Source organism: Oncorhynchus mykiss, chromosome 22, assembly GCF_057628025.1.
Source record: "Oncorhynchus mykiss isolate SJ-2025 chromosome 22, ASM5762802v1, whole genome shotgun sequence".
NCBI classification, from domain to species: domain Eukaryota; kingdom Metazoa; phylum Chordata; class Actinopteri; order Salmoniformes; family Salmonidae; genus Oncorhynchus; species Oncorhynchus mykiss.
Genome location: NC_143043.1, coordinates 14,185,125 through 14,209,213, shown reverse-complemented (window position 1 = coordinate 14,209,213; position 24,089 = coordinate 14,185,125). Strand labels below are relative to the sequence as shown.

The following is a 24,089-nucleotide window of genomic DNA, read 5'->3' as shown; positions in this document are numbered from 1 at the left end:
TGGAGATGAAGACTTTAAATACCTGACGACGATCCGTTTCGAATCGAAAAGCGGTGAATTGGGAGCTTTAAAAGTGTAAGGGCCTTCTTTTTCTGTACTACTATTCTTTATTAGCCCAGCACCTATGTTTTTAAAGAAGTGCGTATGACCACAACCTTGCCTTTAAATATGTACCCATCAAAGTCAAGAAAAAAAAGATGAAATGGCAGTGTGCATTCCCCCAAGCTAAATTACAAAGCATTTCTGTGACAATAGACAAGAACAGCTCAAGGACAGAACTACATACATTTAAATGGAGAGACAAAAATGCATTAAAAGCATTTCTGTGGTCGACAAGGACAAGTTTGATGTCGGACAACAACAGAATGTTCATAATTCAATGTCGGTAAGATGAAAAGCGAGGGGTTGTCGGGACTTTTAAATACATTACCGCAATCATGGCTTGGTTGGTTGGTAGAAATAAAAGTACAGGTTTTGTTGCAATACCTTTCAGATATAAAGAAAAGGTGTCAAAAAGTTGGTGGCATGATAAAGTAAGCGGAAAAACGTCTAGGTATGAAAGGTATATAACAGTCCTCCACCACCACAATACATTCCTAGTCTCCCACAGCGTAATGTGTTCTGGGGGTATTTTCTCTCTGGTTCTCTGCAGATGACCCTGGAGGGCATTAGCTGGAAGCTCCAAATCATTTGGACTCACTTTAACTGTTGTTGCTACCCTAACTGCCATCCACAGTCAAACAGTTATTTTTTTAATAAAAAAATCTCTATATATATCCATAAAAAACTGAACTAAAATACAAACAAAACAGATCAAGGCTACAACATGAGAAGTTCAAGCGGTGGTTTTGAACAAGGTCAGAAGACGATGAGAGATACTGACCGCAGTATGTTGAAGTGTGTTGAATGGCTCCAATATTTCACTTGAGCTATCACTGTTGACAGCGAAATCACCTCAAAGGGTCTGCCAGTTGTCTATTTCAGGCACATTATAAAATGGAAGGTGAAAGATTATTGGGGCTACTTCGGTCCTATTGGATTTTATTTCATTATTTTGCTTTCTCTGCAGAGATACAGTACGATTTTGTACTCGTATCATTAAAATACTATTGCTCCCACAAAGTTAAGATACAAATCCAAAGGAAGTAGTCTGTCTTGTTAATTGCATCAGCCCCATTTTTTGACGACACAATCACTAACCCCCATCTCGCCCTTTGACCTACTAGCTAATTTACTGGCCCAGATCCTGATCTAGTACTGAAGGCTTGGGGCCTCTGGGTTACTAGTATAGGAAATGATGTCACAACCTACAGATACCTCTGCCCCCTGGTATCAGTAGATAGGCATGATGCTGTCTACCACTATATATCAATTATGTCAAGCCACTATTCCTGACCCTGAAACAAAGTGACTGTTATGCCCTAGCCTATATACTTTATGATCTGTGAAGGCTATTTGTTTAACCGAAGCTTGGCAATAGTTCTGGGTCATGTTGGAAATGGTTATTGATTTCCGTCGCATCGATACAGTCCCCAAGCGTAGGCTGGCCTGTTCAATGAGGGTGTGAATGCACATCAGCACTGTGTCGGTCTGTGGTCCACTGTCTGCTTTGTGTCGGTCTGTGGCCCACTGTCTGCTTTTGTGTCGGTCTTTGGCTACTGTTTGCTTTTGTGTCGGTCTGTGGCCACTGTCTGCTTTTGTGTCGGTCTGTGGCTACTGTTTGCTTTTGTGTCGGTCTGTGGCTACTGTCTGCTTTGTGTCGGTCTGTGGTCCACTGTCTGCTTTTGTGTCGGTCTGTGGCACTGTCTGCTTTTGTGTCGGTCTGTGGCCCACTGTCTGCTTTATGTCGGTCTGTGGTCCACTGTCTGCTTTTATTTCGGTCTGTGGCCCACTGTCTGCTTTGTGTCGGTCTGTGGCCTCTGTCTGCTTTGTGTCGGTCTGTGGCCACTGTCTGCTTTTATGTCGGTCTGTGGCCCACTGTTTGCTTTTGTGTCGGTCTGTGGCCACTGTCTGCTTTGTGTCGGTCTGTGGCCACTGTCTGCTTTTATGTCGGTCTGTGGCCCACTGTCTGCTTTGTGTCGGTCTGTGGCCACTGTCTGCTTTTATGTCGGTCTGTGGCCCACTGTCTGCATTTGTGTCGGTCTGTTGCCGGCTGTCTGCTTTTGTGTCGATCTGTGGCCCACTGTCTGCTTTTGTGTTGGTCTGTGGCCCACTGTCTGCTTTGTGTCGGTCTGTGGCCCACTGTCTGCTTTTGTGTCGGTCTGTGGCCCACTGTCTGCTTTGTGTCGGTCTGTGGTCCACTGTCTGCTTTTATGTCGGTCTGTGGCCCACTGTCTGCTTTGTGTCGGTCTGTGGTCCACTGTCTGCTTTTGTGTCGGTCTGTGGCACTGTCTGCTTTTGTGTCGGTCTGTGGCCCACTGTCTGCTTTATGTCGGTCTGTGGTCCACTGTCTGCTTTTATTTCGGTCTGTGGCCCACTGTCTGCTTTGTGTCGGTCTGTGGCCTCTGTCTGCTTTGTGTCGGTCTGTGGCCACTGTCTGCTTTTATGTCGGTCTGTGGCCCACTGTTTGCTTTTGTGTCGGTCTGTGGCCACTGTCTGCTTTGTGTCGGTCTGTGGCCACTGTCTGCTTTTATGTCGGTCTGTGGCCCACTGTCTGCTTTGTGTCGGTCTGTGGCCACTGTCTGCTTTTATGTCGGTCTGTGGCCCACTGTCTGCATTTGTGTCGGTCTGTTGCCGGCTGTCTGCTTTTGTGTCGATCTGTGGCCCACTGTCTGCTTTTGTGTTGGTCTGTGGCCCACTGTCTGCTTTGTGTCGGTCTGTGGCCCACTGTCTGCTTTTGTGTCGGTCTGTGGCCCACTGTCTGCTTTGTGTCGGTCTGTGGTCCACTGTCTGCTTTTATGTCGGTCTGTGGCCCACTGTCTGCTTTGTGTCGGTCTGTGGCCACTGTCTGCTTTGTGTCGGTCTGTGGCCACTGTCTGCTTTTATGTCGGTCTGTGGCCCACTGTCTGCTTTTGTGTCGGTCTGTGGCCACTGTCTAATTTGTGTCGGTCTGTGGCCACTGTCTGCTTTTATGTCGGTCTGTGGCCCACTGTCTGCTTTGTGTCGGTCTGTGGGCACTGTCTGCTTTTATGTCGGTCTGTGGCCCACTGTCTGCATTTGTGTCGGTCTGTTGCCGGCTGTCTGCATTTGTGTCGATCTGTGGCCCACTGTCTGCTTTTGTGTTGGTCTGTGGCCCACTGTCTGCTTTGTGTCGGTCTGTGGCCCACTGTCTGCTTTTGTGTCGGTCTGTGGCTACTGTTTGCTTTTGTGTCGGTCTGTGGCCCACTGTCTGCTTTTATGTCGGTCTGTGGCCCACTGTCCGCTTTTATGTCGGTCTGTGGCCCACTGTCTGCTTTGTGTCGGTCTGTGGCCCACTGTCTGCTTTTATGTCGGTCTGTGGCCCACTGTCTGCTTTTATGTCGGTCTGTGGCCCATTGTCTGCTTTTATGTCGGTCTGTGGTCCACTGTCTGCTTTTATGTCGGTCTGTGGCCCACTGTCTGCTTTGTGTCGGTCTGTGGCTACTGTCTGCTTTTGTGTCGGTCTGTGGCCACTGTCGGCTTTCACCCAGGCCTTCTGGAAATGTTTGTGTGGACCACACATTCTGTGCTGTACAAAAAAAACTGATACAGACTGTTTGTCCACAGACAGGGATGACAAATATCCCCTCAGCTAGGCTCGGGCCACTGCCAGCATACAGAGTATCTGAAGACACTTTGTCCATCATGGGTTTGTTTATGTTATAAGGTACTTCATACTATCAGGATGCATTTTTTATTATTATTAATAAAAAGGCTATTGTAAAAAAAAGTTTTTGTTACTCTGGAGGTAATGTTCAATAACAAAAACTCACAGTTTAATTTATTTTTTAAACAAGCTCAACAAAAAAATTGCACAGTCAATGTCTTTATTATGACCGACCATGTCAAACGGAACAAGTGTTCTGGAGGAGGCAGGATGTACTCATTTACATATCCTGGATATTTTTAGGCATTGAGATTCCACCCTGTTTCCAGCACCAATGTGACAACTCTCTAACAAGGGTGAACTCTGGAGGTTAGCACAGTGACTCCCCCCCCCCCCCCCCCTCGCCCCCACACATCACAGTGGAGCAGTGAATAGACCCTTAATAAAAGTGAGGGGGACGGGCCATGCTTGAGCAAGCATTCCCACTCAGGAACTTCTATTCCTATCATTTCATATCACAATACACAATGGCCCTCTTTGTGACAGGAGGAGGACTTATTAAGCTCAACAAATTAACATGAGTGCTTGGACGGAGCTGCAATGTTGGTGCCGGGCAATCAACCATCCACAGTGAAGACAGAGAAGAGAGGATAAGAGGTGTGGACGAGTGGAGAGAATGAGCAGTGAAGAGGGGAGAAGGAAAAGAAGAGAAGGAGGAGAGACAGCAGGAGAGGTGGGAAGGTGGAACAGGGAGAAGAAAGAGGAGGGGAGAGAAAGAGAAAGGGATTAAATAGCAGAGTTTATTTGGTTGGACTAAGTGGTTTCACAGCAGAGCAGCTCAGATTGTCTGAGAGGATATGTGGGCCTCATCTGCTGCTTAATTGCCAAAGATGCTCGGTAAGATCCTCTGCCAAATGGAGAGAAGCCCAGAAATCATTAAATTATTACAACAAATACCTCATTAACATGGATATTAAGCATATTTGATGCCCGCAAACCCATAATAAAGAGTAATGAAAAATCGTAAATGCTGAAAATGAAATTGTCTAAATAATAACAACAAAAACATACAGTATGTGGAGAGACGAGGGGGGGGGGGGGGGGTTGGTGAAACATAATGAACAAATGGTTGCATCAGTGGCTTAGTAAATGTGTTATTACATCATCCTTTCTAACGTCATCATTCCTACACAGGTGGTAAAATGACAGCGGTCACATGTGAGAATACCAGGTATTTGAACAGAAAACAAGCCAAACTGCGTCTCTGCAGACTTCACAAAAATATGGATGTAAACGTTATTCATGAGCTGTCCCCTGTTCCAGTATCCATTATCTGGAGTGGGCCTGGCATGGACCAGCTGTGCTCCCACACACAGAGATAACCTTGAATCCTGATCAGAGCATGGGGACAAATGATCTCACCCTCTGTTATTGCTCAGGCATCGGTTGACAAGCCGCTGATTCTGAGAGCAAAAAAAAACACTCGCCCAGTGGCATGACGTTCAAAGATGTGGAACCTCTCCTTTCCTCTCGTCCCTCCCAGGATGCAGGGTCACTGCACAGTCGTGTGCACTGTGTATGTAACCATGTCAGAGTAACCCTGCTTGGTGTGACAAAAACAATCTGACACCTTCCAGACATCCCAGATGGTTGCACAAACACCAGGCAGACAGGCAGTTCAAAAAAGTCCCAAGGAGGGACAACATCTGAGATAGATCATTTCCATGAAGCAGAAATAAACAATATGTCTGTTTTCTCTGTTGGTGTGTCAATGTAGTCAACAATGACATTCTGAAATTACAGTCAATGGAGACATTGACTTTGGGATTGAGGGAGATTAACAACATTTGGCACAAGACTTATGTCACCACTAAACTCTGCCCGTAAACCATGAGTAATAGAGATAAGCCAATCGGATGACAGACAACAGTACCCATGAGATGTTTAATCAAATTAGTCTTTCAAAATGACATTATTGATTTGGGTTAGCAATCAAGTGATTTTTTTCTCTCTTTCTCCGATTACAGTCATAAACAATGGTGCAATGTTTAAATCTTGAGGTTTGACGCCAGTGGTGAATAACTCTTTCCAGAGAACAATTAAGTACAGATCAAAACAGTTTTTGGAGTTCGAGAGTTTCCATGCAGGAAAGACTATTTTTATTTTTTTGGCTATCAAGTTCTGGCTCAGAGAGGAATTGTTCAGAGTCAAGTAAGTCCATAATTCGCTGTATTTGATTAGCCTTAACTCCTGCAAGTCACAAGACAGCCCTAAATGTGAACAAGCATATAATTAAATTGTCTCTATAAAATGGAAAATGACAGGCTTGTGAGTTTCTCCTTTTCGCATCTGCCCCTTCTTTCCTTTCAGAGTTTCTATAAACCGGCAGTAGGTCAAGAAATGGCAGAAACATATTGATCCCATCTGTAAAGTACTTTGACTAATGAAACAGCCAGAAGCCACTCGTAGGCCCCTGTGTTGCATACAAAAACATAAGTTCTTAGCTGCTGTATTGCATAAACATGCACGATCCTCACAAGCACTATAAACAGTTATCCTTCCTCAATTATATCATGGTCATTTCCCAAGGGGTGATAGTTTAGATCCCATAATAGTGTTGCATGAGTCCACAATCTCTACTCTGGGCTGTTGGCATGGAGGAGATGCATAGCAACAGAGGCCGATGCTGAGTAAACAGGTGAGAGTCACATGACTATAGAGCTGAGTAGAAGTTGGCAGAACATCTGGAACATCTAACTCCATGCAGCTTCTTCACTGAATTAAGTCTTGGACTTCGGAGGTCCCAGTCAGAGCCAAGCATCCTCCCACATTGTCCATATATCCACTGTTATAAAACCTCTTTAACACCATAGAGGCATCGGAGAAACAGTGGGGAATGTTTTAAATGTGACACCGCCTCCATGAGAAAGTCACCAGGGAATCCATTTAGACAGTGCCAGTAACCTACAGTCTAATGTCTGAAGGGCATCATCTGTTCTCCTTGTCCTCAAGGCATCCTGTATTTTTGGGGATGTAGTCACCAGTCCATGCCTGCATTCCCATGAAGCACGTAGAACAAAACAAATCCCTAAACAGCTGTAAGACATTCATTTCATTATGCAAAACAGGTCAACCATCAGAACCACTGGAAAGATCCTCGTGCTTGTTTGCCACTTTTCCACAGTGATAATATAGTCAACAACACATTACAGGCTGTTAGATCACGTCTTATTAGTCTTTCTCGTGCGTTACGGATAATATCTTAGGGAAACGTTCAACAACCAAAGCCAATACCTCATTATAAGAAGCTCACCAGCACTACTATACTCAATGGTAACTTCTCATCCCTATCCCTCCTCGGGGACCTATTGTCTTAATGTCCTACTGAGAGACATATGAATGTGAACAGAGCCTTGAGGCAGTGGACAATGGTCAATTGCAATGCAAGGCAATATCCTCTGAGAGAGAGAGAGAGAGAGAGAGATAGAGAGAGAGAGAGAGAGAGAGAGAGAGAGGATGAGGGGCCTATTTCACAGAGGGTCCGTCTACTCTGCAACTTGCAATTCAGTGAACTACCCTCGGCATCAACAGCCACTAAAGTCGCACACAAAGGAGAAGGGCCAAATTAGGAACACAAAGAGGCCACTGTGGGAGCTTCATAGGGAATTAATGAATGCTGATACACATTCTCACACTGACAATGTTCCCTCCTCCCAGTCCCCCCATAGCCTCAGCTGCACCACTGCAAATCAACAGGCTTATGTGAGAGCTCTATTCCATTTGTTTTCTTAGAGTCCATCTATCCTGTGAGAGGGAAGGCTCAGTTCCCCCAATAAAAAAAAGCAACATATAGGCCTGCCTTGGAGAGCATCAACAATCTATTTCTGCATTAATGAGAATGATTCTACTCCTATTAATGAAGGACCGTGTGATATGATATGAAGAACACAAAAGACACTGACTATAGCTTAATAACAGTCTCATAGACAATTCGGGGGTAAATGAGAGTGCTCTTTCTCAATCTATACTGTCTGTCCCATCTGGCCGACAGCCTCTTAGAGCCCCAAAGCCCATAAGTCTGCTGGGAGCCTTTAAGAAGTTGCTGAATATCCATAGCATTGGCGCCTAGCTCCCTATTGCCAGGCAGGCATCCCCTGGGTGGAAACACAGATGGTCAACACTTGGGACTGAGTCAGAGAGTCAAGTAGGACACAGGAATTACACCCCAGTGCAACTCCCAGCCCCTCACAGGCACGACACTGCATCACTTGCCTAGCCTGCTTGAGACAAGTGTCGAAACTTGATGGAGGGTGTATAGTCTATGGACTCTACGTTGGTTTCGATACCCAAATGCTTATAGCATAATATAGGTTTTTTGTTTATTGACTAAAACTGAAACTCATCCACTGTCCGCCCACACAACTCTCAAACTCGCTAATAACAGCTCAATATATTCATACTGAATTGCAAACCCAGATGTAGCTGCAAATAAAGCTCCACCATCAATTATTCAATAACAATCTGAAACATCTCTATATAAGCTATTGGAGAATGCATTTCCAATCCATCAACTAAATGATATAGTCAAAACATTATGATCTCTTCAATCAAAACCAATCTACACTGGAAAGTTACTCATACAAGATGGCATTATAAACATGTATTTGTGATACTCATTTACTCATTTATAACTCATTTAGTTAGTGGTTGAGAAACCAAAGAGCAATATGAGGAATGTACTTCCTCAGACAGCTGATAGTGATGTGGGTTATCAACTCCAGTTGGAACTTCTCAGGCCATGCCGAGTTGCGCCTGGTAGTAAGGGAAATCCTTCCAGACTTATCTCCCTTTAATCGTCTTGTGTCGAGTTGGTCAACTACTCTAATGCTGATAGCCTACTAAACCGGGTCAGATAAAAATAAATCGGGTGGAAAGTATTGTAAACATTACACTTTTAGATGTTGTTTGCGCGGAGAGATCTCTTTGGAGGACCAAAAATAATCAACAATCACGGAAAAAGTGGTCAATCTAAAACGTTACGTCAAACATAAACATTTATTTATATTTAATTTTGAAACCTACCCATTTTTAGTTTCCCAGAGTTTCCGAAGTTGAGGAGTCTGTTAAAAGTTCAGCTAACGGGTGATGTTGCGTCCGGAGATGCACAACGAACGCCTAACTAGTCCACAAAGTTGTTGCTGCACCGCGTCCCATTTGGAGACAGGCTGAGTGACGTCACCACCGGAGGATTAGTGTGTAGGTCTGGGTAGGACAGGACAGCGTAGTGCTTAGGCCCCTTAACCCTCCAGAGGACAACTGTGAAAAGTGTGTTGCTCATTCAACCCCAGATACTTTATCTGTGTTCAGCCCTGTTATGCAGCATGCGCAAAATTCTTATGGTGGTCCAGATAAAAGACCACTGGTCTAAATTTAGATCAATGAAAATGTGCCATTGCCTGAGTAAAGACGACTCCTGGGTTAAATTATCCACATAATGCCTTAGCTGAGATGTTTTGAGGGAATGTAATAAACGTGTAATTCCAGTGAAATAACACATCAAGTTATACCCCCAAAATTATATTTGTCTGGTGAGAGAGGTTTAGCACTGCAGTGTAAGCCAAGGCTTATTCTCAATGCTGCAGTATCGTGTGATGTACCCCTGAAACTCCCAGTAATCCAATATTTTGGATAAGGTGTTAAATTGTCAGGTCAGCTAGGCTGTCCTGTGCAAGAAAGACAACAAGGACAAGGAACCAATCACAGATCAGAGGTTAGCCCCAGACCACCCTTAGCCGAATTGCCACCAACCGGTGATACAGCTATCTTCAACCTAGCTTCCTTTTCCTCTGAAAACTCAAAGTGGGATCTCCGCTCAGGCTTTTCTTTTACGCCTGCTAAATTAGGTTAGCCACCGACTTGCAGTGTCAGTGAATCCAACCTGCTGTCCACTGGCGTAAATTCCAGTCCTTCTGTTTCTGGAGCCCGTAGCACATGCTACAACAGGTATATTTCACTGGTCATCCCCAAAGCCAACTCCTACTTTGGCCGCCTTTCCTTCCAGTTCTCTGCTGCCAATGACTGGAACGAATTGCAAAAATCACTGAAGCTGGAGTCTTATATCTCCCTCACTAACTTTAATACTTTTTTCCCCCCAAGATGGCGTAGCAGTGCAGACGTGGTTTGTCGTCCTCTCGTTTACTTTTTGTAATTTTCATATTTTTTGTATATATTTCAATCTCTTTTCTATTTTTAAATTAAATATACCTTCCGGTACGCCGCCTCACTCAATGTGACACGGATCGGATCCGCAATTGTTTTTAGACCTTATAGCCAGAACCTCCATCAGAAGCTAGCCATCAGAGGCTAACCAGCTAATTAGCTACTAGCTATTTAGCCATTATTAGCCACTACTAGCGGCCTTTACCTTCTGCACAGGCACCAACATTTTTTTTTTTTACCTGGATAATACCTACCAGCCTCGGACTGTTTTTCTCCAATACAATGCCGGATTCCTGCCGTAAACCCTGGACCATTACTCCTGATAATCACAGCTAGCTAGCTGCCACCAAGTGACCCAGTCCCAAAGCTAGACCTGAGCCAGGCATACCGCACGGCCTACTCTGTGATCACCCGGCTACCCAGCCTCCCGGAAACGGCTAGAATCCACTACTCCACCGGGTACTTGCCGTAAGCTCTGGACCTTTGCAGCGGATCATCGCTGCTAGCTGCGACCGAGTGGCTATAGTGGCTAACTCCCCTGCTCCGAAGCTAACACCAGTTAGCCGTGAGCAAGGGGCATCTCCTGGCTAGCAAACGAAATTATTTTAACTACAATACCTCTTTCGCCATCTGGCCCGGACCCTTTATCGACACGGCGGCCGGCATACCACCACGACTGGTCCGCAGACGTAATTCCATCCGCTGTGCCCTCAACCGGCCATTGCCAGACGTCGGAGCAGACACTTCTACTTATCCCGGCCAGCTAACTTTAAATGCCGTGTCTCCCGCGTGCTAGCGTAGTAATGACTACCCCGCGGCTTACCTGTTCCATCTATTGCTGTTCACTGGACCCTATGATCACTTGGCTAGGGTTTTGTAGGTCTAGGCATTTGCATGTTTATGGTGGCCTGATATGGTTCCCAATCAGAAGCAGCTGTTTATCGTTGTCTCTGATTGGGGATCATATTTAGGTAGCCATTTCCCCTTTGGTGTTTGTGGGTTCTTGTCCTATGTTTAGTTGCCTGTCTGCACTATTCATATTAGCTTCACGGTTTGTTTTGTTGTTTTGTTCGTTTGTTCAGTGTTCCTTTTTTTAATAAATTAGAATGTACGCATACCACGCTGCACCTTGGTCTCATTTGTATGACGAATGTGACACATGCAGTCTCATTTGTTGACTTCTGTAATCGAAAAAGCCTTGGTTTCATGCATGTTAACATCAGAAGCCTCTTCCCTAAGTTTGTTTTACTCACTGCTTTAGCACACTCCGCCAAACCTAATGTTCTTGCCATGTCTGAATCCTGGCTTTGGAAGGCCACCAAAAATTCTGAGATTTCCATCCCCAACTACAACATTTTCCATCAAGATTAAACTGCCAAAGGGGGAGGAGTTAGCTTGCAAAGTCATGTCATACTTTCCAGGTCTATGCCCAAACATTATGAGCTTCTAATTTAAAATAATAATCTCTCCAGAAATAAGTCTCTCACTGTTGCCGCCTGTCATAGACCCACCCTCAGCTCCTAGCTGTGCCCTGGACACCATATGTGAATCGATTGCCCCCCATCTATCTTCAGAGTTCGTTCTGTTAGTTGACCTAAACTGGGAAAAACTTAACACCCCAGCAGTCCTACAATCTAAGCTAGATGCCCTCAATCTCACACAAATAATCAAGGAACCCACCAGGTACAACCCTGAATCCATAAACATGGGCACCATCATATATATCATCCTGACCAACTTGCCCTCCAAATACACCTCTGCTGTTTTCAACCAGGAGCTCAGCAATCACTGCCTCATTGCCTGCATCCGCATCCGCAAATGACCACCCCTCATCACAGTCAAACGCTCCCTAAAACACTTCTGGGAGCAGGCCTTTCTAATCGACCTGGCTCGGGTATCCTGGAAGGATATTGACCTCATCCCGTCAGTCGAAGATGCATGGTCATTCTTTAAAAGTAATTTCCTCACCATCTTAAATAAGCATGCCCCTTTCAACAAATGTAGAACTAAGAACAGCTTCTAGCCCATGGTTCACTCCAGACCTGACTGCCCTTGACCAGCACAAAAACATCCTGTGGCTGAGTGAAATAGCATCAAATAGTCCCCGCGATATGCAACAGTTCAGGGAAGTCAGGAACCAATACACGCTGTCAGTCAGGAAAGCAAAGGCTAGCTTTTTCAAACAGAAATTTGCATCCTGTAGCTCTAACTCCAAAAAGTTTTGGGACACTGTAAAGTCCATAGAGAACCAGAGCACCTCCTCCAAGCTGCCCACTGCACTGAGGCTAGGTGACACGGTCACCACCGATAAATCCATGATATTTGAACATTTCAATAAGCATTTCTCTACGGCTGGCCATGCTTTCCTCCTGGCTACCCCAACCCCAGCCAACAGCTCCGCATCCCCCGCAGCTACTTGCCCAAGCCTCCCCAGCTTCTCCTTCACCCATATCCAGATAGCAGATGTTCTGAAAAACCTGGAAAACCTGGACCCGTACAAATCAGCTGGGCTACACAATCTGGACACTCTCTTTCTAAAATTATCCGCCGCCATTGTTGCAACCCCTATTACCAGTCTGTTCAACCTCTCTTTCATATCGTCCGAGATTCCTAAAGATTGGAACGCTGCCGCGGTCATCCCCCTCTTCAAAGGGGGTGACACTCTAGACCCAAACTGATACAGACCTATATCCACCCTGCCCTGCCTCTCTAAAGTCTTCGACAGCCAAGTTAACAAACAGATCACTGACCATTTCGAATCCCACCGTACCTTCTCCACTGTGCAATCCGGTTTCCGAGCTGGTCACGGGTGCACCTCAGCCACACTCAAGGTGCCAAACGATATCATAACCACCATCGATAAAAGACTGTGCAGCCGTCTTCATCGGCCTGGCCAAGGCTTTCTACTCTGTCAATCACCTCATTCTTATCGGAAGCCTCAATAGCCTTGGTGTCTCAAATGATTGCCTCGCCTGGTTCACCAACTACTTCGCAGACAGAGTTCAGTGTGTCAAATCGGAGGGCCTGTTGTCCGGACCTCTGGCAGTCTCTAAGGGGGTACCACAGGGTTCAATTCTCGGGCTGACTCTTTTCTCTGTATATATCAATGATGTCGCTCTTGCTGCGGGTGATTCCCTTATTTATTTTCATTTTTATTTCACCTTTATTTAACCAGGTAGGCTAGTTGAGAATAAGTTCTCATTTGCAACTGCGACCTGGCCAAGATAAAGCATAGCAGTGTGAACAGACAACAACACAGAGTTACACATGGAGTAAACAATAAACAAGTCAATAACATAGTAGAAAAAAAAGAATCTATATACATTGTGTGCAAAAGGCATGAGGAGGTAGGCAATAAATAGGCCATAGGAGTGAATAATTACAATTTAGCAGATTAACACTGGAGTGATAAATGATCAGATGAACATGCAGGTAGAGATACTGGTGTGCAAAAGAGCAGAAAAGTAAATAAAATCAAAACAGTATGGGGATGAGGTAGGTAAATTGGGTGGGCTATATACCGATGGAATATGTACAGCTGCAGCGATCGGTTAGCTGCTCAGATAGCAGATGTTTAAAGTTGGTGAGGGAGATTTTTGCAATTCGTTCCAGTCACAGGCAGCAGAGAACTGGAAGGAAAGGCGACCAAAGTAGGTGTTGCTGCTAAATTGTAATTATTTCGCTACTATGGCCCTGATCCACCTCTACGCAGACGACACCATTCTGTATACATTTGGCCCTTCTTTGGACACTGTGTTAACTAACCTCCAGACGAGCTTCAATGCCATACAACCCTTCTTCCGTGGCCTCCAACTGCTCTTAAACGCTAGTAAAACCAAATGCATGTTTTTTAACCGTTCCCTGCCCGCATCCGCCCGCCCGACTAGCATCGCTATCCTGGACGGTTCTGACCTAGAATATGTGGACAACTACAAATACCTAGGTGTCTGGTTAGACTGTAAACTCTCCTTCCAGACTTATATTAAACATCTCCAATCCAAAATCAAATCTAGAATCGGCTTTATATTTCGCAACAAAGCCTCCTTCACTCACGCCGCCAAACTTACCCTAGTAAAACTGACTATCCTACCGATCCTCGACTTTGGCGATGTCATCTACAAAATAGCTTCCAATACTCTACTCAGCAAACTGGATGCAGTCTATCACAGTGCCATCCGTTTTGTTACCAAAGCCCCTTATACCACCCACCACTGCGACCTGTATGCTCAAGTCGGCTGGCCCTCGCTACATATTCGTTGTCAGACCCACTGGCTCCAGGTCATCTATAAGTCTTTGCTAGGTAAAACTATGCCTTATCTCAGCTCGCTGGTCACGATAACAACACCCACCCGTAGTACGCGCTCCAGCAGGTATATCTCACTGGTCATCACCAAAGCCAACACCTACTTTGGTCTCCTTTCCTTCCAGTCCTCTGCTGCCAGTGACTGGAATGAATTGCAAAAATCACTGAAACTGGAGACTTATATTTCCCTCACTAACTTTAAACCTCAGCTATCTGAGCAGCTAACCAATTGCTGCAGCTGTACATAGTCCATCTGTAAATAGCCCACCCAATCTACCTACCTCATCCCCATATTGTTTTAATTTGCTTTTCTGCCCTTTGCACACCAGTATCTCTACTTGCACATCATCATCTGCTAATTTATCACTCCAGTGTTAATCTGCTAAATTGTAATTACTTCGCTACTATGGCCTATATATTGCCTACCCTCTCACACCATTTGCACACACTGTAGAAAGACTATTTTTTTATATATTGTGTTATTGACTGTATGCTTGTTTACTCCATGTGTAACTCTGTGTTGTTTGTGTCGCACTGCTTTGCTTTATCTTGGCCAGGTCGCAGTTGTAAATGAGAACTAGCCTACCTGGTTAAATAAAGGTGAAATGAAAAATATAAAAAATAAAGAGGGGCTGCTGTGGGGAAGCACACATTGCCATTCACCATCGATCCAGTGCATTGCTATCTGGTATCCAAGGAGGCCACAGTGCTCTCCAGGCCCAGTCTATTCATTGTCGGCCAAATGGCCAACTCTCAATGGGCCGCTTAATGGTCAAGCAGGGCTTCCGCCCAACATGGCAAGGAAAACCAATAGAAAAGGGAATTTCTTGGTATCACTGAGAGCGAGGGGACATCTACTGTTTACTATATTTAATGAAAAAAGGAATTGATATTGTGTTTTGGAGTAGTTGTTGTTTCCGAGTAAAGGATTGTCATCAGGCTCAGTCAACAGGGATATCTACAGAGTTCATGAATCATGAGCAAACCTTCTAGAACACGCTAGTATGTGAGTAACACCCTGATTCTGTATGTCTGTATACATTACTACATGTGTCTAAGTCAATAAGGGAAGCATTCCAGTGCCTGCTGGTACAGTAGAACAGCAGCTGACAGACAGACAGCAGACAGATAGACAACTGTTAAAGCAGTGAACACACACACATCAAATTCATCTGGTGATGTCTATAGACAGCAAGTCAACACTTATGTTAAATCAATCCCAGACCTTTGAGGTAATATTTCCTTTTACAGATGTCCATTTTGGCCTGCATAAGAGGTTCACCACTGTGTAGAGGTAGCAGGGTGCCCCATTTCACAGGTACAGACACATTTAATTGTTCAGAAATATTTCCTTTGCTCAACGGTAGCAGCTTAGACCTTCACTTCCTGTGGAATTGTTTGTTAAAAAGCCATTTGTTGACTGTGGTGTTATTGGGGAATCTGTGTGACTTGTAAGACTACAATCAGCCGCTTGTTGAGAATAAGGAGAGAGAGAAGGAGCTAAGGGAGCTAGTTTGCATAGCAGGATAGTTGACTAGCTCTTCAGTGTCACTATGGGGATGAGAAGAGTCTTTTTCAATTAGCTTCCCTTAGCTGAAGGTCTTCTGTTAAGGTATGTTACAAATCTGATGTTCCATTTTAAATGCATATGTTACCATGGAAAAAATACACTTTGGTAAAAATGTATTCATATCAAAAATCTGTATTTACATCATAGAACGATTCAAAAATAATAGTTCAAAACCATGCTCCAAATTTCTCTGAACATAATCGTAAATTTACCCAATGGAACTATTGTTGTTGGCCGTGGTTCCCCTAACCCGGAGTAATGAGGAAGGAGTCAATTCTGCCAAACATTCCTTTCACAACTGCACAGATCTCAAGAATCTAGGCATTTGCCAAATGAGCACTTGATCACTGTAAACCTCAATGGGCTGTCATTATTCAAAACTTTTGAGAAAACCTGTTGCACTTATTATATCTGAGTACAGTTACTTCAAGTGATTTTGTAGTCACTACTCAAACCGATAGAGTCACTGTGACCCTATATGGAGTCCAGTTTTAAGTTGTATCAGCTTGACATTTTTTGACTAACGCCCCCACTAAGCTACACCTCAAATACAATTTCCCAGTGTGCTATGCCTTTTCAAGTGAACTGCAGTTACTACCCATGATTGTATTAGTTAGTGACAGAGACATGGTTGTTGAATTTGTTCAAGCCTGGGACCTTCACCAAGTGAGTTCCTAGGTTAATATTATCATTATAATAAAACTCTGTACAACACTACATATCTTTTAGTCCTTTACCCTTACAGTGGCCTGAAACTCATGGTTTACAGGCCACACAAGCTCGTTTGGAGGTTTGTTAACACAGTGTCCAAAGAAGGGCCATGTGTATACAGAATGATGTCGTCTGCGTAGAGGTGGATCAAGGCAAGAGCGACATCGTTGATATATACAGAGAAAAGAGTCAGCCCAAGAATTGAATCCTGTGATACCCCCTCTATGAGGGTGCCCATGTTTACGGATTTAGGGTTGTACCTGGTTGGTTCCTTGATGATTTGTGTGAGATTGAGGGCATCTAGCTTAGATTGTAGGACTGCTGGGGTGTTAAGCATTTCCCAGTTTATGTCACCAAACAGAATGAACTCTGAAGATAGATTGGGGGCAATCAATTCACATACGGTGTCCAGAGCACAGCTGGGAGCTGAAGGGGGTCTATAACAGGCAGAAACAGTGAGAGACTTATTTCTGGAGAGATTCATTTTTTTAATTAGAAGCTCAAACTGTTTGGGCATAGACCTGGAAAGTATGACAGATCTTTGCAGGCTATCTCTGCTGTAGATTGCAACTCCTCCCCCTTTGGCAGTTCTATCTTGACGAAAATGTTGTAGTTGGGGATGGAAATCTCAGAATTCTTGGTGGCCTTCATAAGCCAGGATTCAGACATGGCAAGAACATCAGGGTTGGCGGAGTGTGCTAAAGCAGTGAGTAAAACAAACTTAGGGAGGAGGCTTCTGATGTTAACATGCATGAAACCAAGGCTTTTGACGGTTACAGAAGTCAACAAATGAGAGCGTCTGGGTACGCACAGGTTCTGGGTTAACCTCTACATCACCCGAGGAACAAAGGAGGAGTAGGATGAGGGTACAGCTAAAGGCTATCAAAACTGGTTGTCTAGTGCGTTGGGGACAGAGAATAAAAGGAGCAGATTTCTGGGCGTGGTAGGATACTTTCAGGGCATAATGTACAGACAGGGGTATGGTAGGGTGCGGGTACAGTGGAGGTAGACCTAGGCATTGAGTGACGATAAGAGAGGTTGCATCTCTGGACGCACTAGTTATGCTGGGTGAGGTCACCGCATGTGTGGGAAGTGTGACAAAAAAGGTATCTGAGGCATGTAGAGTGGGACTAGGGGCTCCGCAGTAAACTAAAACAATGATAACTATCCTAAACAACAGTATACAAGGCATATTGACATTAGAGAGAGACATAAAGCGAGGCATAATGCAATCACAGGTGTTGATTGGGAGAGCTAGCTAAGACAACAACAGGTAAGGCAACAACAGCTAATCAGCTAAGACAACAACAACAGAGAGGGCAGAGAGGGTCAGTTAACTACACACAGGGCCCGAGTTTGAGGCTGGGGCTGACAGATTAACAAAACAACCAAAAGGTTCCTGGGTCGAATCCCTGAGTTGACAAGGTAAAAATCTGTAATTCTGCCCCTGAACAAGGCAGTCATTGTAAATAACAATGTGTTCTTAACTGACTTGCCAGGTTAAATAAACAAAGAAATGTATATACAAAAACACAGATGTTAAAAACAATTCCAAAAAACTAACCCGCATTAGAGCATGCTGGGTAAAAAATTGATTTGTTAACATAAATCCCAAACAGGGAGTTGCTGTTACTTCTCATTTAGTTTTGTAGTCAGTACCAAATAAACATTTTAAGTAATAATTACTTTACAATTACTTTGACTTCACCTTACTAAAAGTTTTTGTTTTACAAATTCTAGTGCTGAGCGATTAACCGTAATTAAACAACTAATTGATGGACATAGGTTCAATTACTTGAATTCTATTACCTTCTAGATTTTTCCGTGAGCTCAATTGGCACACATTGTATAGTTTCTCTAGAGATAAATCGATCAACCCGAACTGTGCGATGTACTAGGAAGTTGTAGTTTCCAACAGGTTGACACGGAGAGGATCGACACGAAGAATGCGCAATCAAGAGGGATAGAAAGCTGTTCCCATCGCGAGGTACTGCATCTCTACGTGAAAATACATGATCTAAGTGATTGGTAGTTGGTTTTCAGCAGTCATAAAGGTATGCCTTATTTACCTTGAAGAACTATTAAAACAGTGATCTTGTCAGACAGCATAGGCAGCAGCTCAATGGAGAAGAGATGATGACTTGGAATTAAATAATAAAGTAATTAAATGACAAATATTCGAAACCGATATCGAAAACTGAACCGGCCTCAAAAAGTACTAATCGCTCGCACAAAACAATGCCTTGGTGTTTACAGTGTAAGGTCTACGTCTCTGGATTTGGGTGACATAAAGGAGAGATGGCAGGTCTGAAAGCTCCAAGTTATCTAGAGGTTTTCAGGACACGGACTCTGCCACCTCTAATTGATTTCACATTCAAAAATAGAGAGACGGCTCCTGGACAACATCAATAAGACATTTGTCAAACGTCTCCATGAACAATAAATGCATCCAGGCTACTTAGTATGCAGGCCAGCACACCTTCTGAAAGGAAGGGGCCAAGGACCAAGTTGCCATTTAAACACTTCTTTCTCATTCACCAAGTTGGTGATCCATGCAAATCATCTGTACAGAAGTCTCTTTGTTGCTACAGTAGATATCATTTAAAAAATGACATCCATTTATATTCACAAGTAGAAATAATAATCCAATTTGTTGAGACGTCAATGGTGACATGGTCTCTGAAAAACCATAGAATAACCATCCCTTCCCTTCCTATGAGGAACTATGCAACGTAATGCTGCTACCAATGTCTGTCAATAGCAAGTTTTCCATCCAATTGGCGACAGATTTTCATGCGAATATTCAAAAATCCGCATTAAAAACAGTATGTGCATTGTCCCACCAGAGATGTGTATAAAAAGCTGTGCGTGATGATGTAGTGCACATAAAAATACCTTTTGCGGTTAAATTCCCATGTACCCTTTAATGAATACAAGTTAACATTAATTACATTTTACCCACACAAAGAGATCCCACCTTCAAATCAAATCAAATCAAATGTATTTATAAAGCCCTTTTTACATCAGCTGATATCTCAAAGTGCTGTACAGAAACGCAGCCTAAAACCCCAAACAGCAAGCAATGCAGGTGTAGAAGCACGGTGGCTAGGAAAAACTCCATAGAAAGGCCAGAACCTAGGAAGAAACCTAGAGAGGAACCAGGCTATGAGGGGTGGCCAGTCCTCTTCTGGCTGTGCCGGGTGGAGATTATAGCAGAACATCTAGTGTCTAGTGTTTTGTCCAAATTTTCTGTTTCTATCGGGCCTGTCATTACATTTTTTTTTCATCCCAAAGGCACCTTACTCACATAAAAAGGTTGAATGGAAACTTGGTTAGTGAACCATTTTCAAACCTTTTCACGGTATCCTCCAGTATTATTCCTCTAAAACAAACAAATTCAAGTATTACGGGGGGGGGGGGGGGGGGGGGGGTCAGACTTGACAGTGCATAACTTGATAGTATTTACATCAAATGTGAAAAAGTGATTGAGGGAAAAGAAAATGTATTTGCTTATAGACTCTGACAAGGGTATGGTAATAACATGAGATTACAGAAAAACTGTAAACTCAAACATCTTTGTCAAATATGAGGATTTAGTTTCAATACAGCCCCAAAGAGACAACAGATGCCCTCGCTTTCCATTATCAAAGGCTGAAAATATGTGTGCTAATCTATGACTCAAATGCAATGGATTTCAATTTCATTCTTTTGAAATGTTTCCGATCTTTTTGTGAATTTCTTGGCTGCGCCAACAGGCGCTGATGTTGCAACATGAACCATATGACAGATCCAATTAGTTCTCATTTGCACACCCTTTGTGCTGCAATGAGTCAGGGTTTACGATGAAGTAAGTGCAAAATTGCTTCAAAATCGGACGTATTCAGCTGTCACATCATACTTGCACAACAATATATTCTACATTTTGTCACTCGCTGTTTTTCCCTGAGTTGGATCATCTGGAAAGAAGACTGGCTGACCAAGGGAGAACAAAGAGAAAACTAGTACTAAACTGGACTATCATGTCGTGAATCCAGCAGATTCACGACATATGACTGGGCGGCAGGGCAGCCTAGTGGTTAGAGTGTTGGACTAGTAACCAAAAGGTTGCAAGTTCAAATCCCCAAGCTGACAAGGTACAAATATGTCATTCTGCCCCTGAACAGACAGTTAACCCACTGTTCCTAGGCCGTCATTGAAAATAAGAATTTGTGCTTAAACTGACTTGCCTATTTAAATAAAGGTAAAATAAAAAAAATGACTTCACTAGAATGATTTACATTCTTCTCTAGAATGGTTCTACACCATGTTGTTGTCCCAGAGCATACTATATATAGCAGGTTTTTCTCTCTGGAACAGGTTTCAATTTGGGGTTAAATCACCTCAGCAAATTGAAGCTTCCAATATTTTATGAAAAACTAAAATGAACTAAATGAACTAATGTAAATGTAATCTGAAATTCAATAAGGGCAATGAATACTTATCTGGATAAAAAAATAACAATAATAATAATAATAATAATAATAATAATTGAATAGAAAATGAAGAAGGGTTGGAATAATTATGGTGAAATATAAATCAAATCAAATGTATTTATATAGCCCTTCGTACATCAGCTGATATCTCAAAGTGCTGTACAGAAACCCAGCCTAAAACCCCAAACAGCAAGCAATGCAGGTGTAGAAGCACGGCCAGCAATATAGAGATGTAACTATTAGTTGGTTCATTTTGCATTCCAACAGAAATGTCACTGCAAAAACCTTTGACCTAGTTTTTGAAGTCAGCAACGTGAGGTATAGTCATGGAACACTGACTTCTGTTTTAACATTATAGAATTGGAGGTAACATTCCCATCTGAAACCAGATATACAGGAACCACATTGTTTACCACGGACCACAAGACGCCTATCAAAAGAGTTTGCCATGTTGGTTATCCCTTTAAAGAATGCCTGTACAACTACATTTTGCACTAGGATGAGACATAAAAACAAAGGAAAACATCTGTTGCCTGCATGGCTGTGTGTCTACTTCAGGCATTGTGGAATTTGACTAGCTGTTCTCGGCTGTACTCAAGCATCAGTTAATCCTACAGTACTTACCTCTTACTTGACAAAATAGTTCAAACAATTTCCATTTAAATGTCTTTATGCTTCATTGAACCTCAAGCTTTAGAGTCCGTCTGTCAACTCTCTCTGTCTGCTTTGCGTGGAACAAGAGTGTAACATACGTGATTATGGTCTGTACTGAACCTCACTGCACCTTCGTAGGGACCATGTAGCTTACATGGAGATTGGTTGAGGATCGACCAGAGGACAATCAGACCACCAGGAGAGGTCCACCAGACCACGGGAACACATAGAACAGCAGACCACATTGGTTCACTGGGGTAATGCGATCACAGTTCCAGTTTAGGAACCAGGAGAGGCAGCCAAGGGTAGTTATTAACCTCAGCCAAACAAGGATTCCTCTGATGTTCATTTTGATATTCTTACAAATGACGAGAGTGATTAGTCTCAATCACGAGACACTACACATCACGCACTGTAACACGGAGGGAAAAAGATTCACTATGCAAAGTTGCCGTACAGATGACAAAAATAAGTCAGGGATGTGAGAAGAATAAAATACCATGAATATTTGAATGTTTTCTGTAATTTATTTAACAGGGTACAGAGGGACACTACATTGCGGATCGCTACGCAACAGACGGGCTTTCCATTAACATCAAAACAGACAGTTGTGAGGGGGAGGGCTGTGCGGCTGTGGCGACCTACTCAGGGATGTCAGTGGATGTGGCCAATGTGTGTGTTGAACTGAGCTCATGTAATTTATCACCCCTATGGCCCCAGGGAGAGGGCACTCAGAAAACAGCTCAACTGTTGGGGGCTAGGGAAGGGAGGTGGAAGTCATATCTACAACTATCTCTTCGAGGGGCCCATGGAACAAAGGGGGGGGGGGGAGCAAAGAAACCTTTGTTATGAAACCCGGGGATGAAAAGGAGCAATATGCTGTGAAGAGAAAAAGTAGGCTTGCAAACTGTGAGAATATGATGGAAATCATTGTTTCTTTGGCTGCTTGGGTATCTGTTAGACCTATAGAGGCCAACAACAAATACAATGTATCAGTTCTTTACAGTTATTGGTTGCTATCTGTACATTTTGACAAATTCAAAGAGAAAGACAGACATATTCAAATAGAGAAGAGTCCTGTCGCATCTGCTGCCCCTGATTTGTGGCAGAGTTCTAGGGGGAAAGAGCCTCGGCGTGGCCAGATTCTACGGAATCAGACAGCCTTGTTCTGAGAAGTGGAAAACAAAGAGCATCTAAGCGGACCCTTGTGACTCTGCTTCCAAAGATAATTGGGTCACTGCAACTCTCCCAACCTCACTAGCTGACATTGGAGGAGACGCAGAATAAAGGAGGCATTTATCTAGTATAGTAGAGTCCTCATAGAGGACGACTGTCCTTCTGGTTGGATGTCCTCATCAGGCTAGTCAAAATGAAAAGTAGATCAACTGTATTTTTCTGTGTGTTATGTCCAGTTTTTGTCCTACACAGAGGATCACATTGGAAATGAGTGGTTTTACGCGTTCATGTGTCATCCTCTGGATTTCTTGTAAAAAACTGTTTTTAAACTGTACAAATTGTTTTACCCAAAATAAAATCAATCAATCAACTGTGACATAGGAGGCATGCCGAGGTACTGACTTAGACATTCCCTGGAACAAAATATGCCGGCCAAATGAGTATGGATCACAACCAGAAAGACAATCAAGGGTAGCGAGGGTAGCTTGCTCAGGCAAGCCCAAAGATTGGCCTAGTTTTTAAACAAACACACACTGAATACATTACTGTTGTACCCTTTAACTTGGCGAAGATGGCCATGGGCAGAGGCAACCTGACAAAGTAGTCCTTTCTAACAGATCAATGATACGTTATGTGTTTCACAGGGGCAGGCAGCTACACTAGTTATCTGTTAGCAACTGCACAATTAAATAGTGAGAACATTGAGTAGCGAATGTTTTGGAGTCTGTGGGAGTGTGTTGGTTGCAGTGTATCTACAGCCTAGTCTAAGAACCCAGATCAAGGAAAATGCGCATTTTTAAACGAATAATCCATTTTCACAAAAATATCACTGCATCCATCTGAGTTATGTCTGTATTATTTTGATTAAGGCCTATGTACGGCAACCTGCTAGAAAAACTGAAAACACTCAAGATGATAGAGTTAAAGGGTTGCACAACTCCTGTCTAAAAATCACTTGATCTAAGTAACACAATGTCAATTGCCATTACAGCAGCAAGTCTATGAGATTGTAAAGTCGTCCAATAACTACTGTAGGGGAGAGTGGGGTATGTTGAGCCATTCTTTACATTCAGCATCACTCCTTCAAAACATACAGAATATTTCAGGATGTGGTGAATCTCTGGAAATATTCTGAATTCATGTTAACATTACAGTTGTGATAACATAGCTTGTCCAAAAAAAAGTGCTCTTGGCACATCGTATGGGGCAAAGTAAGTTGATCTTTTGGTATTTAATTTTCATTACATTTTCAAATAAATT

At 43.4% G+C, this 24,089-nt stretch overlaps 1 protein-coding gene across 3 annotated transcripts in view; it reads right to left on the bottom strand.

Moving 5' to 3' along the window:
- The window catches only part of LOC110501391 (neuronal membrane glycoprotein M6-b), a 54,593-nt gene extending 45,471 nt beyond the window's left edge, over positions 1–9,122 (bottom strand). The window contains exon 1 of one of the 3 annotated variants that reach the window (XM_021578927.3): positions 8,807–9,122. In XM_021578927.3, the coding sequence (XP_021434602.1) occupies positions 8,807–8,810 (4 nt within the window). In that variant the 5' untranslated portion in view covers positions 8,811–9,122. The remainder of the gene's footprint in view (positions 1–8,806) is intronic. The other 2 variants (XM_021578926.3, XM_090215565.1) reach the window with 2 other exon arrangements.
- Positions 9,123–24,089: the final 14,967 nt, after the last annotated feature.